Below are 17,521 nucleotides of genomic sequence, written 5' to 3' on the forward strand. Positions count from 1 at the left end.
CTCAAAGCCTCATTCTCCAACACTCAGTGAGTCCATTAACAATTCAATTTGGGGGGGCATACACTTGTTTTCAAGTAAGAACCCCTTTTAATATAGAGCGCTGACTCAGGTAGACATCTAGTCAAACTAGGAGAGCTGTCTTCTTGTATATCTAGATGTTACTTTCAATTATCTCTCTAAGTTCCTTATAGGATTATACTGTCAATAACCTAACATGGCTAGTCCCTTATAGGATTATACTGTCAATAATCTAACATGTAGAATAAAGAAAAGTTCCCTGGAATGAAGTCTTCTGTAGGAAGAGACATGGACAAATAATGCAGGGTAAAAGATTACATTCTTTCTGAGCAGTTATGATGCAGGGAAGAACTACAGCCTGATTCAAATTATTCAGCAACAACTAAATACAAATACATGGGGGTAATTATATCACAAAAAAGGACACTGTAGAAATTAAATGAATATAAAATATTTGGCATTGCTCTAACTATACGTGTATATATCCATGAAAATTTACACACAGAAAAAACAAATTATGCATGAGTGAGTATGGTAACTACCCTAAGAGATTTATTATTATTTAATGACCTATAATCAGTGATTATTTCATCCTTAGTCATACTAGGTCAAAATTTACCACTTCTTTGTATAGTAGTATACACAGACTCAGTATGTCATGAAGTCAGATGTCAAGATTTGAAAATCAAGAATCCATTTCCTTTGTATTCTTTAAGATTATATTATTTGCTGTTGCTGCTATAACAAATTGCCACAAACTTAGTGGCTTAAAACAACACAAATTTATTACCTAACAGTTCTAGAAGTCAGAAGTCTGAAATAGGCCTCGATGGCTAAAATCAAGGTGCTGGCAGGGTATTGTTCCTCCTGGAGACTTTAAGGGAGAAACAGATTTTTTTGCCCTTTCTAGATTCTAACAGCTGCCAGCATTCCTTGGCTCATGGCTACCTCCTGTCTTCAAAACTAGCAATTACATCACTCCAACCTCTGCCACCCTTGTCACATCTCCTTTTCTGATTCGTCTGCCTTCCTCTTCAATCTTTTAAGAACCCAGTGATACATTGGGTCCACCCAAATAATCCAGGAGATTCTTCCCATTAAAAAAATCTTTAACTTCAATCATATCTGTAAAGTCCCTTTTTCTATGTAAGGTGACATACTCATAGGTGTTCTGTAAAGGGAACCGTTATTCTGGCTATCCCAATCTGCCCTCTGGCATCCAAAGATTCACATCAATGCCACGTGTGAAATGTATTGATCCACCTCAACATTCCCCAAAGTTTCAGCCCATTACAGCATCAACTCAAAGTTAAAAATTTCATTTGAATCACTTCAGCTTAAAATCCCAAAATTTATCATCTACATCAACCATGGGTGAGGCTCTAGATATAATTAATCCTGAGGCATAATTCCTCTCCATCTGTGTACCTGTGAAACTCAAGAAACAAGTTATCTGTTCCCCAAACAAATGATGGGACTGACATAGGATAACAATGATAGATATTCCCATTCAAAAAGGCAGAATATGAAAGGAAAGAAGGAGTCACAGGTCCCCAGACATCCAAACAGCCAAACTTCATTTGACTTCAAGGTCCAGGAATAATCTGATGTGGCTTGTGGCTCTTCTGCCTGGATTCACTGCTCTGCCCTTGGAGCGATCCTTCCTTTTTCGTGAAAGGCAGTCTTTGCTGCTGGGTACTTTTTTATTTCTTGCCTTGGGGAATCTAGGAACCTTCCTTCATTTTGCCCTGTCTTTTTCCCTTTCAGTCCAAGCTGGCAATGTCTCTGCTTGTATAAAATCCTTTCTTTTTTTTTTGGGGGGGGGGGGGCGGGGTGGAAGGACAGGCACTGGGAATCGAACCCGGGTCTCCGGCATGGCAGGCAAGAACCCTACCTGCTGAGCCACCATGGCCCGCCCTTGTATAAAATTCGTAACTACAGTATGGGTCACCCAACTATGTCATGAGGATCCACTCCAGTAGACAAACAGTTCCTTCTCTTTCCTGGATAATTCCATCTCTAGTCCCGGCTCCTGCTGCGACTGGCAGAAAGGATCCATGAGTCACATGCCTTAATCTCTTCAAAGAGTCCTCTTTGTGACTAAATACTCTGACCTTTCCATCCTTCCAAGGCACTGATAAAAGATTGTCTAGTCATACCCTCTCTCTAGATCAGGCTATCTTGACAATGAATCTTCTAATTTTAGCATCTTTTTTTATAATCTGAAGAGGCTGAGAATTTCCCAAATCATCAAGTGCTGGTTCCTTTTGGTTAACAATTCTTCTCTCAATTTATCTCTTTCCTCTTACATTTTACTATAGGCAGCAAAAAGAAACTAGACCACACCTTCAACACTTTGCTTGGAAATGTCCTCAACTAAATATTTACGTTCACTGTTTACAATGCTTGCTTTCTGCGTAACTACAGGACACAATTCAGCTAAATTTTCTTCCACTATATAACAAGCATCCCTTTTCTCCTGTTTCCAATAACATGTTCCACATGAGCCCTCACTGGTCGTGTTTTTTAAATTCATGTTTCTACCAACACTCTGTTCATAATTTAGATATCATCTAAGATTGAGATTTTCTCTACCATGCTCCCCCCTTCCTTCTGAGTCCTCATTAGCAGAGTCATTAAAACATATTTATACTCACAATGTATTCCAGTCAATCTAGGCTTTTTCTATGATAGTTCTCAAAATTCTTCCAGCCTCTGCTCATTGCCGGTTCATGGATGTTCCCCGACGATTCACTGTTGTACCCTAGGAGTTATTCTTCTACATTTTTAGGCATGTATTGCAACAGCACCATACTTCCAGGTCCCAAAATTTGGTTTATTTCCTTTTGCTGCTGTTACAAGGTACCACAAATTTAGTAGATTAACACAACACAAATTTATTATCTTATATAGGTTTGGATATCACAAGTCTGAAATCAATCTCATTGGGCTAAAATCAAGGTGTTGGCAGGGTTGGGTTCCTTCTGGAGGCTCTAGGAGGGCATCTGATTTCCTGCTTTTCCATATTCTAGAGGCTACCTGCACCCTGCATTCCTTGCCTCCTGGCCCTTTCCTCTATCTTCAAAGTTAGCAATTGCATCACTTTAACCTTTGCTTCTGTTGTCACATCCACTTCTCTGAATCTTCTTCCTCTTCTTGTATCTCTTAAGTACCCTGATGATTACATTGGACCCACCTGGATAATTCAGAATAATCTCACTAAGGTCCTTAACTTTATCCCATCTTCCTAGTCCTTTTTTTTTTTTTTTTTGCTAGATAAGGTAACATGTAACAAGGTCTGGAGATTAAAACATGGGTTTATAAGACACCAATGTTCTGTCTACCACACACATTTTGCATAAAGAATCCTATTTGGCTATAAGACTCACTTTTAAACTGATGCTTTCCTTCAAATTTCTCTTTCTGTTGCCCTAATTCCCATATATCTAAACAGTTTATGTGTAACTCATTGAGAAATATATGGAAATCATATTGTTTGAAACTGTTTACATCCCAAGCAACTGGAACAGTCCCTGGCAATTGTTAGGTGCACCACAAATATTTATTTAATGCATAAATGGATATTTGACTAACTGCTAGTTAGTTCTACAGATATTTAACCCTTTCTGCTAGTCCCATTTATATGCATGCATATTTATTACCTAGCAGCTGCTTACCAATAAATTATGGAGGGAAGACTCATATATCTAGGTCATGATATACTTTACTGAATAAAGCAAGCTTTACATTTGGTCTTCTCAGTAGATATTTACTTTTTTTTTTTTTTTGAGATACTGACTTTTGAAGATACTTTGGAAGGTCTCAGTGGTGCTTTGATAATTATAGTCTAAAAACATTATAATGGAACGTTAGCATAATATTATCAAATAATACTTTCCCATTAGTCAGAATTCACTCAAGTTTCCTGTTCTCTCTATTTTACTTCTTCCACGGACAAATCATCAGATTGACAGGAATCACAGAAGAGGCCTAACCTGCCATTTTCTCCTGTGACCTGCAGGCTCTTTGATACCCGGTACAGCATTCGGGAGAATGGGCAACTCCTTACCATCCTGAGTGTGGAAGACACTGATGATGGCATTTACTGCTGCACAGCCAACAACGGCGTGGGAGGAGCAGCTGAGAGCTGTGGAGCTCTGCAAGTGAAGATGAGTGAGTGGGAAAGAGAATCACCCTTTGATTTTAAAGTTGACTTGATGCTTTGAAGCAGGCAGTAAACAGAGCCTCCCTCATACCTGGAGGTTCAAGTTCAAAGTCAAAGCACAACCTTGAGGTCAGTTAACGCCACATCTCTTATTCCTGACATCCAGCACCACCCCAAAAGCAAGACTCTTAGGTAGCCATTCTCTTCTGTTTTCTTTTCTTCACACAGATCTTGATATCCTCTACCCTGACTTATGTCACTGGGTATCCTCCCTCTCAAATCTTTACTCCATGCCTTTGACACATTGTTCACTTGCAACCAAATGCTTTTAAAAAATTCTCTAACCACTCTGAAGACATTTTTCTACACTTTCGCCTTATTTCCAAATTGATTTTCTTCTGACTTTTCTGCTTTAAAGGAAGCTATTTTTTCCCTCACCTTATGTTTACAGGGCTAGCAAGCATTGATGGTTATTTTCTTAGTCCTCATTACTGTCTTTAAGCCATTACACTTTTTATGCCTGTGCAAGATCTTTCCTTTCATGAGGGTGATACCTTTCTGACCACTTTCTCCTCTATTTGTCATGACATCCACTCAGCTAGGCATCCCCCATATTTATCAAAGACTTTAGCTCCAGGTTCGCTAACTTTCTATCCACCTCTACTCCTGCCATCATCTTAAGGGATTTTAATAGCCATAAAATAGAACCCCTAGCACTTCATCCTCACAATTCCTTGACCTTTATTGATGACCCAAACTTGGTCTTGTCACCACCTGGAAATGATCTGCATTTAAAATCTTAAGCACCAGGTGTGACTCTCTAACCATGAACACTTTTTTTGTCTAGCTTTGTCTGAAGCAGTTTCCACACTCGCATCTTGCCTCGAAGTGGAGAGCACAAACTACCACCCTATCTCCTTCTCAGTTAAGAAACTATGCCCAGCTCTCTCACTCCGTCACTCACTCCCATTGCACAGCACCACTAACATGATCATGTTCACCTGCCCTTGACTCCTTTCTGCTTTTCCATCCACTGGCCCCAATGATTGGACTTTATTTCCCTCCATACTTAGTTCTCTTTCCTACTTGGTGGTGTATCATTCAGACACTTCTTTGAAAGCATCCTCAAATTTCATGACCTCTTGTGCTTGCAAAGACTTGCTGCTTGAAAACTGTCAACAATTTAATAATGTAATCTTTACCTTCTCTTTTCTGACATTATACTCCTGAAGGAAAAATAACTCACTAAAATATGCATAGCACATATAAATTAGTAGAATCCAGTTCCACCTGGGAACATTTTTTGTTAGTTTTTGCTGTTGTTTTCCATTGCTATGTCATATATTTTTTTATTTTGTTGTCATTTTGCTGGAGGAAGTCATTAGGCACTTTCTTTTTTCAGAATATGAGCATGTGACACTAAATCTCCTCATGGCTGAAATTCTTTACTTTGCCCTCACTCTTGGATAATTTCAATGAGAGCAGAATGAGAGTTTAAAAATCTTTTTTTATTCCCTTACAGGTAAATCTGATTTTTATCTTTCTTTAAAATGTTAGGATTCTTTATATTGGGAGCTCGTAGATTTCACAAATTTTAAGAATATGTTAAGTGTGTGTTTTAAAATATTACTCCCACTCAGTTTTAGGTGGGCCTTTTTTTTTACCTAAAGATCAAAGTTTTTTTTTGACATGAGGTACATTTTCTTCTATTGTTTCTCTTTCTCATCATTCTGTTTCCTCTCTCTTTCTAGAACTCTTAACAAGTATTAGATCTCCTTGTGCAATATTTCTTGACTCCAAATTTGATTCCTCATCTTTTCAACATCTTTATCTTGATACTCTACCTTCTTGGAGACTTCTTTAACTTTTCCTTCCATATGATGAATTTCGTCTTCGCCATGACCATTCTATTATTCTGCCCTTCTATTGGTTATTTTGATCTTAAAAGATCATATTTTAAAATAATTTCCAAGAATTACTTCTTTTCTGATTGCTCCTTTTTTCATAGTAAACTTACTTAACTATTCATTCAAGTCTTTCTCTAAAGTTATCACTAATGAAATTTTTAAAAACATTTTCTTCTTTTTCCTGCTTTATTTCTGTTTCCTCCAGGATAAGTTTTGATTTTATGTTAGTTCTTTTCTTTTATGTACATTTCCCCCCTCAGATGTCTTTTTTATCTTTTCTTGTTTGATCACACTTACAAATGCAGTGCTAGAATAACTAGCTAGTGGAGCTAATAGGGCTTTGTGGGAAGGCTGATTTGGGAGCCCCGTGAGTAAGTAGGTGGAGATATATCCACCAGCAAGCTTTCTTTCAGCATTTGTGGAAGTGAGAAAATCAAGTAAGGAGGTTGGGAAGGTCTCATTTGTCAAATAATGAAGACTTGATTCTGAGGACAGAACATACTTAGGTATCTCACTACTTGGTGGCACTACTTTTCCTTTGAATGTTTCTCATATTCTCTCTGGCACTTGATTCCATCCTAAATTATCTTCTCTTCTTTTCACTTCTTTTTTCCATCCTTTCCTTAGGAGAGCTCACTCATTCAGGTAGGTCTATCCTGGTGTGGCCATCTCACCTGTTGAAATTTTGGAATGCTTCCAGACTGGTTGGTAAAGAGCTGCTTTTCTGAGACCCCCTATGGTCTCCCCAGTCACCTTACTCCCTTCACCAGGAGCTCCCTCCCCAATTTCCTTATGGTCCATTACGTAAGGACTGAATGCTAACACAACAGCTTTCTGCTTCCTGTTAGAATTCTACTTCAACAAGATGGCCAGTTCTTCTTTTGATTAGTCAGTGCTCATGGCTCCAGAATCATGTGCCCCTAGAGTGGGGAATCCAAGACTCCTCTTCAGTACTCAGGCAATTCCCAGGTTACTTGATGTTCAAGTTCGCACAGGTTCTCCCCATCTCCCACTCAGCAGATGGCCAAGATATCTATTTTATTGAAAAGATAGGGGTCATTTGATTTAAACAAACACCTTCCACCTAAGATATTATATATAACTCATGTTTGACATAGGATTGAGTTCAGGAAACCTAATGGAAAGAATGGATTTCATTCTCTTTGACTGTGTTAGAGGAATATCAGTGCCAAAGCTGAGCTTTTGGCAGCAGCCATACAATGAAACATCTCATGATTGAGTTGCCTAGCCATTATTGAAAAGCAGGTATTACAGTTGTTAATTGGAAGGAGAGCTGCATGCTGCAGATACCAATGAAAGTGACAAAGTTGATATTTTCAAATAACATGTTTTAAAGCCCATCTTGTATTTTTGACACATTACAAAACCATGTCAACTCTAAAAGATAATAAATGCCTAGATTTAAAAGATGCCAGGCAATGCCATTTTTGCAAATATCTCTCACAACTACCACTCTTAACCCCCACTCCCACCCCATGTACAGATGAGGTAGAAGAAAAAACTTTATCTCATGTTCTTCTCTTGCCAAAGTAACACAATGACAATGGCATATGACCTAAAAGAAATAATAGGTACCTATCTCTCAGCTGACTCTTCTGCAAAGACAGTCCTCTAGGAAATACGTGCAGTTTTAATTAGTTTCTGAGTTTAAGTACTATAATATCTGAACTCCTGAACTTCTACATATCAGATTTAGTAACTTCTTCCTCTGAAGGCTTCATAGTGGAGAATAAAAATTAGCTTACATAAAGCCATTTTTTCTGAAAGAAATAACTCAGGGGGGTGTCACAAAACAGATAATTATACAAGTTTGCTTGGCAGAGTCAAGTTCCTCAATTGTATGACAAAATCTCTTTTAACTACTAATATGATAACATCTAGTTTTCTTTCCATGGGATACATGTATTTAATTTTTTAATGCAATTCTATTGAGATATATTCACATAGCATAGAAACCCATCCAAAGTATGCAGTCACTGGTTCATAGTATCATCACATGATTGAGCATACAACCCCATAATCAAATTTAGAACATTTTCATTCTCCAAAAAAAATAATAAAAATGAAAAAGAAAACCCTAATCCTCCCACACTCCTTATCCACCCATATTTTTGACCCATGGTGTTGGTGTACTGTATTTGTTACTATTTATAAAAAATGTATTAAAATATTACTGTTAATTATAATCCATAGCTTGCAATAGCTACAGTTTTCCCATATCTAACTTTCAATAGCCAAACTTTATTGAGATGGAAACTAAAGGGATAATAGGCCATAACTGAGAATTATATAAAAAAATATATTTATATCAAAAATTTGTTTTCAACTTTTTTCATGCCTGTGTAAGTATGAATTAAATAATGTTGAAATTGTTAAAGTAGCAGCTCATCTTAGTCAATTTTTTATTAATTGTCTTATAAAGTGAAAAAAAGCTATGGATAACTTCCAACTCCTAATATGTTTCAGAAATTTGTACTTTGTGAATGAGATTTCAACAAATCAGAGATCAGATACACTTTTAAAAAGACTTTCTATTTGCTTTTCACTAAAATCCTATTTTGGTAGTTAGTGACTTTTGTTATATAATATACTTAAAATTATTCATTAAATGGATATTCAGAATTAAGTGGAATATTAGAGACTGTAAGTTTAATGCAGTCACATTGCCTTTTCAAATTTTGAATTTTTATTTCCCTTTAGAACCTAAAATAACTCGTCCTCCCATAAATGTAAAAATAATAGAGGGATTAAAGGCAGTTCTACCATGTACAACAATGGGCAATCCCAAGCCCTCGGTGTCCTGGATCAAGGGGGACACCTCTCTCAGGGTAAGTGACTATTATGATGACACACATATACAAAACATACTGCAAAGTGCATCAATCATGGGTGGGCCTTAGTGGCTCAGTGGTAGAGTTTTTATCTGCCGTGCCAGAGACCCAGGTTCGATTCCTGGTGCCTGCCCATGCAAAAAACAAACAAACAAAAAACACACAACCCTCTCCAAACTCTAGTGCTTACAATAATTCTTGTGTAAGTATTTTCCCAAACTTATGTATTTCTGTTCCTATGTGTTCAAGTTGTAGGGAATTCCAGTTGGAGATAGCTAGGCGCGCACGCACACACACACACACACACACACACAAAGTGAGATGAGAATTAGTAGCGTTAGAAATGGAAAGTGGCATCTTACTTTGCCAGAGCTGCGATCACAAGTACCTCAAACTGGTTTGGCTTAAACAGACATTATTTGGCTCATGGTTTTGAGGCTAGAAGTTCAAATTCAAGATTGTGGCAAGGCTTATCTCTCCCTAAGATCTGTAGTGTTGTGGTGCAGTTTGCTGGCAGCCCCTCGGGGTCCTGGCTTATCTTCCTGCCCCCACCCCATAGGAAGATGTCCTCTCCCTTCTTCACTCTTTAGAAGGCCCCCAGTTATCTGGATGAAGACCCACCCTGATTCAGTTGGCTATAATTTAACTAAAAATAACATCTTCAGAAGATCCTATTTATAATGGGGCCACACCCAGAGGGACACGGATTACAAGAACACGTGTGTTGGGGTGTATGACTCAACCCCAAGTCAAAGCAAACGCAAAGCTTTTGTTTGTTAGTTGGTTCAATTTTTAAAAGAAAAACAGGGAATCTTTGAGTCTTAGGGGGAGAAAAGATAGAACTAAAATCTAGGCATTAGAACTGGCATTGTTCCTGGGAAGAGAGAGAGAACAATGGATTTTTGAAAGAAAAGGGCTGAGGACAAACAGTTGGAATGAGATTAGAGCATAAAGACACAAACTGGCGAACAAACACCTCGATAAATACCCTTCAATCATGCAGAGTAGTAGAATTAAGAATTTAGTATTTACGTGCTTATTTCGTACTGTTATACCCAAATTTGTATCCTATACCTAAATTTATTGATAAATTATTATCCTACATCACCATTGGCCATGCATAGTGTGGCAGGAATACTTGTATCACCTACTACTTGTGAACTCAGTGAAGTCACAGACATTTTATTTTTCATCATACTATGACCAGCATATTCCATCAGAAATACAGAGGTCACAATATTTGTCAATCCATTGAAATAAAGTATGCAATTGATTAGCTTTGTTAAATTTAAAATAAAACAAAAAAATGCTAAAATTTTTATGATAATCTATATAATTCTCTGGCTTTCCTTTTATTATAAATCCTGGGTATATTATTTACAATGAAAACAAGGGTAGCTCTATGTACATTACTGCATCTAGAATCCAAAAAGAGAGGGGAAAAAAGTAATATTTTAACTACAAATTGCAATTGTTGTGTTATTTGTAGAATTTTCCAAAGGACATATATTCCCCTAAATATACTATAAAGGGTGTGCAGTATAATGTGGTTGTTAAAATAATTTTTTTTTCCTCAGAGGGACTTGGGTTTTACTTTTACCAAGTCAGCTTAGTCTCCAGGTCCTCATGCAATGAAAGAAAATACAAATAGACTATATCTTATGGCATCATTGTAAAATTAATAAAGGTAATCTGTGCTAATTTGATATTACATGATATACAATAAATGCTCAAAAAATGTCAAAACAATATTGATGATGAGAACAGTGATGATGAAAACTTGTAAAATATGGCAAATATGTCCTTGAATGAGCCCTGAGTATTTCAAAATTCTTGTTCCTACCTCTGGCAGGAAAATTCTCGCATTGCAGTTCTAGAATCTGGGAGTTTAAGGATTCACAATGTGCAAAAGGAAGATGCAGGCCATTACCGATGTGTGGCAAAAAACAGTCTCGGGACCGCGTACTCCAAATTGGTGAAGCTGGAAGTTGAGGGTAAGTAGTTATGTTCCTTCCCATCACAGCGTGAAGCAGGGGCTGTACTTGAGTTTACAAAAGCAGAGGTGTAGGTAATCTATGCCCCTAGACTGTTCCAGACATTAGGCCCTAAGGTCAACATTATAATTACAGAAAAGAAAATGAAAGAAAGAAATTTTCACTAGTATAGGTCACAATCCATCTATTGACCACAATTACTTGCAATTTTGACCAACACAGATTAAATTCACTATCATACTAAAACAATAGGGCATTATTTTGGAACTTTTGCCTTGGCTTAAACAATCTTCCCTCCTTTTTTGGGGGTTGGTGGGTATACATAGACATGATTTTTTTTAATTTATCAAAAGAGAAAAAACGTGGATTTTTTTCAGGTTGTATTTTCTCACAATAGTTGAGAAAAATAAAACACTGACTCAAAACATATAAGCAAAAATGGTTGCAGTACTAGGAGTTACACGGTCAAAATATCTTTTGGTTTTTAAAATGAAATAGATGTGAAAGGTCTTCACTGAGAAATCAGAAGCTAAACAGGTCCAGGTTTTCTAGTCTCTTGGTTATTGGGTCCTTCTTGACCTAAAATAAGACCATGATTTGCTTAAAAACAGAAAATACCAGCATCCCTTAGCTAGGTGATTTAAACTGAATAATAAACTCTTCCCAGCTCTTCCAGTAGAATTAACTTCTCTTAGTCTCGGTTTTCTCATCTGTAAAGTGGGGTTTGCTGTATTTAATGAGGTAAGGTATTGATAGAGCTTAGCAGAATATTTGGCTCTTTGTAAGCACTCAACAAATGTTGACTATTGGAATTATCACCTGTTTTTTCTGCTTCCTGCTTTTCTCTTATCTGAACAATAAAGAGTGTTATAGCGATTGGACTATCACATACTGATACAAATTATAGTTCAATCTGTTCATGGGGATAGGATGTAGGGGAAGATTGCAAGGGTTTCCCATAACTTACTTTGATTCCTTCCTACATTCCCAAGTCTGGAATCTATCTTTTTCTTGCATCTCTTCCCTCTGAATCATGGAGTTTTCTATTAGTTGCTTTAAGATTATTGCTGTTTCCTAGAGGGATCATCCTTCCATAGCTATACTTACTTCACTTCTCATATTTGCCTTTAATTGAGGCAATATGTTTTCATTATGCCATTCCATGCATTACTCATAAAACTTCCATTAGTTCCATGTGGAAAAGAATGAGGGTGGTGGGAATAAAGGATGTCAAAATGTACTAAGATATATTTCAGCCTGGTTGCTACAGTTTAATGTCTTCTAAATTATCAAGGCTGTTTAAAGCTCAGTGTGCAACAATTTTACTCAGTGAAAAATAAATATATAAGCACATCAGACACACTGAATATCTGCCTGGATTCAGTGTTTCTCTGAACTATCTGTGGAATGATGCAGAATTAGTGATAATACTTGTATACAATATTATAAAGATTTTCCTCTTCAGGAAATTAAATATGAGCCTTCTGTATTATAATATAGAATACTGATTGTTTAGGTTACTATCTTCATAGACATTTGTTTTAGCAAACAAAATTAGAGAAAATCCTCAATTACTTGGAGTCCAACTGCAATTTGGTCTTGATTTGCCATTTCATTTTATATCATGCGTATGAATAAAATGGAACACTGCCTTCATTCTTCCTAATATTTACATGGTTACATTAATTGTTTTAACAGTTAGCACATGCTAGAGATTTTATTAAACTTGCTAGCCTTGGGCACTCATAATATCATTTAGCATTGTGTGACAATAAGTCAGAGGCAGAAGGGCATGTCAAGAAAAAGATAAGGCTTTGCCACTGGTAGTTTCTAAGGAGGACAAACAGCCAGGAAATGGACTGGGAACAGTGTATTAACTAACCTTAGCTGCCATAACAAACATGGAAGACATATCTTTCAACAAAGAACAACACCCTTAGGTTGTTGGGTCTTTGGAATGACAAAGCAAAACTACAGTGAAAAGATTTTCTACCTTTTTTTCTTGCTTGCTTGTCTTCAAAGCTTCAAGCAGTGACAGAAAAAAATTACTGACAGAAGCACCTAACTCTTAATGGCCAAGCATGGGGGCCCTTCTAAAAGAATAGCAATGGGATGGCCAACATTCTAAATGTGCCATGATAAATGGATTAGCTGATAATATGGATTAGCTCATTTAACCCTCACTAAAAAATGTAGGATAAAGGCCCTACTACTGTGCCATTTTAGAGAAACTAAGGAACAGAGAGGTTAACTCAAGGGCACACAAACAGTAAATGACTGAGAAATTGAGTAATGCCAAATACTGTCTTTTCTATCAAAAAAAGAAGATAGTCATGAGTGACCATGTCAAGAGTAGTTTCACAAAGGTAGTGAAGGAAGAAACCAGAATATTATAAGTGAAGGAGAGAGAGTAACAGCTGGAAAAATAGGGACAGTGGGTGTAGACAAATTTTTAAATAAATTTGGTAAAGAGGGAGGAGTCAAAAACGGGAGCAGTAGCTGGAGTGTATATGGGATATAGGTAGTGTTGTTTTGCAAGTTTTCTTAAGATAAGCATTATTTGAAAATGTTAACAGATTAATAAGAAGGAACCCAGAGAGAAGAAGTTGAACATATAAGAGAGAGGCAAGATATTCAAGGGACTGTGGTGATTGACATTGTAAAAGGAATGTATTCAGGGGACAAGAAGAATGATAAACCTTATCTAGAGAGTGACCACATGTCCCAGTTTGCCCAGGACAGTTTTGGTTTATACCTGTTGTCCTTGAGGAATTATTAATAGCATCCCCCTTTCACTTTCAAAAGTATGTTGACTTAGCTGAAAAGTTGTATGATCAGCTTTCTTAGACAGGAAGAGGGAAAATCTTCCTTTCTAATAGGAAGAAATGAGGAAAACAGTATTTTCCATTATACATCAGTTCATAAATGTGGTGTATGGGACTGGAGAGAGCTGTGTCCTGATGGTGTCTATTTCATCTCTACTTCCAACTCTAGGAAGTAGACACCAAAACTTCTCTTCTGAAGTACTTCTGTAAGTAGGGGACCTTGAGGAGAATGGAAAGGTTTTAAAATAATGGTGGAGAATGGAAGAGTTGACTCACAAGGGAAACTAGGATATTTGGTCAACTTTAACGTTTCAGTAGTGAATGATACCATGAATATCGAATGGTACCAATCTTCATGGTTATAGGATTTTCCCCCCTGGTCTTAGCAGGAAAAGCATAAGTAGTGACAATGTAAAGAAAACTAAATTCAAAGGCAAGGTATAATGGCTGGAGTTTTTCTAGGAAGGAGAATGGGAAAAAAGAATTTGAGAATATTGCAAGAGAGTGGTCAAAGCGATGAACCATGGAATTTTTATGTGCCAAATTTACAAACCTAGGATCAAAGACTTTTATAACTGTAACAATATGACCAGCAAGATAGTCTGACAACCTTTCTACTACAAACACAGAAATCCTGAGTTAACGGTATGACTCATGAGTTAAACTATAAATCACCAGAAGCAGAAATGAATAGAAATTAGAAAAATAGAGCAGCAAGTCTACGAACTGGCTCTACATTTTCCTGGGGAAAATAGGAGGGGTGCCGATTTCTATAACCTAGAAGACTGGTTTGAAGACTCCTAAGGAGATGGAAGCCTTGTACCTTTGGCCCCTATAAAGTTAGCACCAAGACCCCTACTTTAAGCTAAGAACCACAGAAGCAAAAAAAGATCAGCCAGAAGAATTCCTTCTGTTGGCACAGAAAGACAGCACAGAGGTTTCTCTGACTCTGCCTGAATTTTAGGTGTGAAGGAGAGAAAAAGATTCTTCTGAATGAATGTTCAGCACATGGGACAATCTCTCACAAGGGTTTGGAATTGAATTCATACTACCAGCGTAGCCTGGGACTCCCCGAATGGAGAAACTAACAGACAAATTAGTCCCAGACCAAAAATTTAACAATAACAAAAACGCTTTAAAAAGAAACTGCTTACCCTTGATAGACAAAGTTGCACTGAGGAAAAGTTCACAGTCCAAAATTATAGCTTCCATAAGAAATAACCTGCCCTGAGTGAGAGTCAGTTAATACAACGTACCATGAGATTCAGCCCCCAAGAGATTTAGTTAATAAAACAACAAAATAGAGACCATAATATAAATACTTAAACTTCTCACATACATAAAAGGAGACATCAACCACAAAGCAAAATACTTTAGGGAAAAGAAAGGTGAAGTTCTGATGAAGAATTAAATGTAATCTCCACAAATGAAAAATATAGTGATTAAAGTTAAAATTCAATAAATGGGGTATGGTAGATTAGACAGAGATAAAAAGATAATTAGTGCATGGAGAACAGCTCTTTGGAATTTAGAATTTAGTGCAGAGAGACAAAAGAAAAGAAAAGATGAAGCTGAATTTAAGATACATAAAGGATAGAAGTTACACAAAAAGAGACCAGAGAAAGTGAGAGAGGTTCTAGCCAAAAGCATAATAACAAAGAGCTTTCTAAAAATTGATGAGATAAAAATCTTCAAGTTATGAGAAGCACCAAGTCCCAACTGGTTAAAATGAAAGCATGTGCTATACTTTATATACTACAATATATATAATAAACTGTTAACAGTCATTCTCTCTGTATTTAGAATGGGGAGACTAACTTTTACTTTATGCTTCTGTTTTATATTTAACATACCTCTGTACTTTTTGAATCTTTGTAATGAGGAAGAATTTATATGTGTATGCTTCAGAAAAAAATTATTTATTCCACGTTATTTTTATAAAACAACGTGAACCTTTCTGTTCATTGATTTGATTTGTTAGTTTGCATTTCTGTCCCCTCCATTCTTCTCTAGGATAAACTCAGGGATGGCAAAAGTTTTATCGAAGGCAGTTTACTAGATTTTTGCAACACTTGTCTGTTGGCTGGAGAATGTTGGAGGTAGGGTGCTGATGAACAGAACATGGAACGTACCATTTCCTTAGGGAAGGAATCAATCCATAAAGAGAAAGCTTGAGGTCTACAAGAGGCAGTAAACGGAGCCACCCAGATGGAGTGGGAAATGAGTGGGTTCAGAGAAGCGCAGCTGCTGGTGCATTCTCCTCATTTGATTCTTATTTTTCACTCATGGGCAGAAACCTGGAATAGGTTTGGCTTGGAGAATCCAATACTGAAGTTCTATTTGGATTCTGATTTCTCAAAGAACATTTCCCTCACTTGAGTGATTGAGTTATTAAAGGGAAAAGTAAAATTAAGGCAAGTCCCCATAAAAAAGCGAAGTATCACTAGGTGAAAGCTACATAAGTATACTGATTTGACATTGGCAGGCAAGTCTCTGTGTTTCCCCAAAGGAAACTGCCTGAATACAGGAAAGAGTTGACAGTCTCACAAATGTGGAGGCTCTTCCTTTGGAAAAGGTTAATTCCTGTCTCAGGTACCCTGTGACAATGGGCTTTAGGTTAGGTTTCACGGTGGAACATCCTTTCATCTGCTCTTATCAGAGTAATCGACATCATACGTCACAGATTCTAAGAAGCTCTTTTTTTATATATTTTGTCACATCTGATATTGGGGTGCATATCACAGTCAATGGTTTCGTATAATCACTGTTGGCTAATTATTTTTTTATTGTATACTTTAATATCTCTGAAATTGGGATGTGTCTTTCAGTCTCAATGGGAATCACACGTTTTGTGGCTCTGTCCTCTAGCCAAGATCATTCTTTAGCTATCCCCAAAAGATGAGAATTAATACTACAATGATAAAAAAAAAAGGAAATTCATCAAAATGGTTCATAAAGCTTTTGTTATTTTTAACTAGATGCATTCCTATTGCTTGAGGTTGTTTCTTTCAGTCATTCCCTCACAGAGATGAAAACCTCATTTTCAGTAGGATGATTCCACCTAAACTTTTTTACTCCAAAACTTTATTTGCTGCATATTAGCTTTGTTGGGTTGAAAACAGAGATTCAGTGGCTTTTCAGTGCCATAAAGATGGAATTATCTTCAAGTCAAGAGGCGCTGTCATCTGCTTCTCCAATTTGATTCATGCTCCACTTTAGGTATGACGTGTATTGAAAGAATGTTCCACAGTTTCCCTTATATATCTTTCTTGAAACAGACTTCTCCTTTGTGCTCTAATGACCAGGTAGATAGAACCTCAGTGGTAAAGCCATATGACAATGGGATGTGCTGACTTGAGTGGTAGGGGCTGGATTTTTCAAGGAGAAGTTGTATCATGGAGGCGTTGTGTTGGACAACCTTTGAAGTGCAAGATTCTGATTTCACTTTTTTGATCTTGACTGAGAGGCATATTCCCACTTAAAATGAGAGATGAACTTGATTGCCACAGAAAATAAAACCTTTTAATATGATAAAAAGTTTCGATAGCTAGAGAGGTCATTTTTATAAGTTCTTTTTCAACATTAAAAAAAAAGATCCACTTAGTCATTTACAACCATCTAATTTTCTTTCTTTTCTTTTCTGGTTTAATTGTGATTAAATGATTTAGTCAGTTTGACAGAGGGTGGGTCTTTTTATATTCTGTGGATATCACATTCAGATCATTCCTTCTTTGTACATAGAAAGTGGTTGGGTGTAGAA

The 17,521-nt window shown here is 36.9% G+C and overlaps 1 protein-coding gene across 2 annotated transcripts in view; it reads left to right on the forward strand.

Moving 5' to 3' along the window:
- The window catches only part of MUSK (muscle associated receptor tyrosine kinase), a 113,913-nt gene that overhangs the window by 14,433 nt on the left and 81,959 nt on the right, over positions 1–17,521 (forward strand). For both annotated transcript variants that reach the window (XM_077141665.1, XM_077141673.1), the window contains exons 3-5: positions 4,040–4,191; positions 8,812–8,939; positions 10,795–10,936. In XM_077141665.1, coding sequence (XP_076997780.1) covers positions 4,040–4,191; positions 8,812–8,939; positions 10,795–10,936 — 422 coding nt within the window. The remainder of the gene's footprint in view (positions 1–4,039; positions 4,192–8,811; positions 8,940–10,794; positions 10,937–17,521) is intronic.

Source organism: Tamandua tetradactyla, chromosome 2 (assembly GCF_023851605.1).
Source record: "Tamandua tetradactyla isolate mTamTet1 chromosome 2, mTamTet1.pri, whole genome shotgun sequence".
Lineage (NCBI taxonomy): Eukaryota > Metazoa > Chordata > Mammalia > Pilosa > Myrmecophagidae > Tamandua > Tamandua tetradactyla.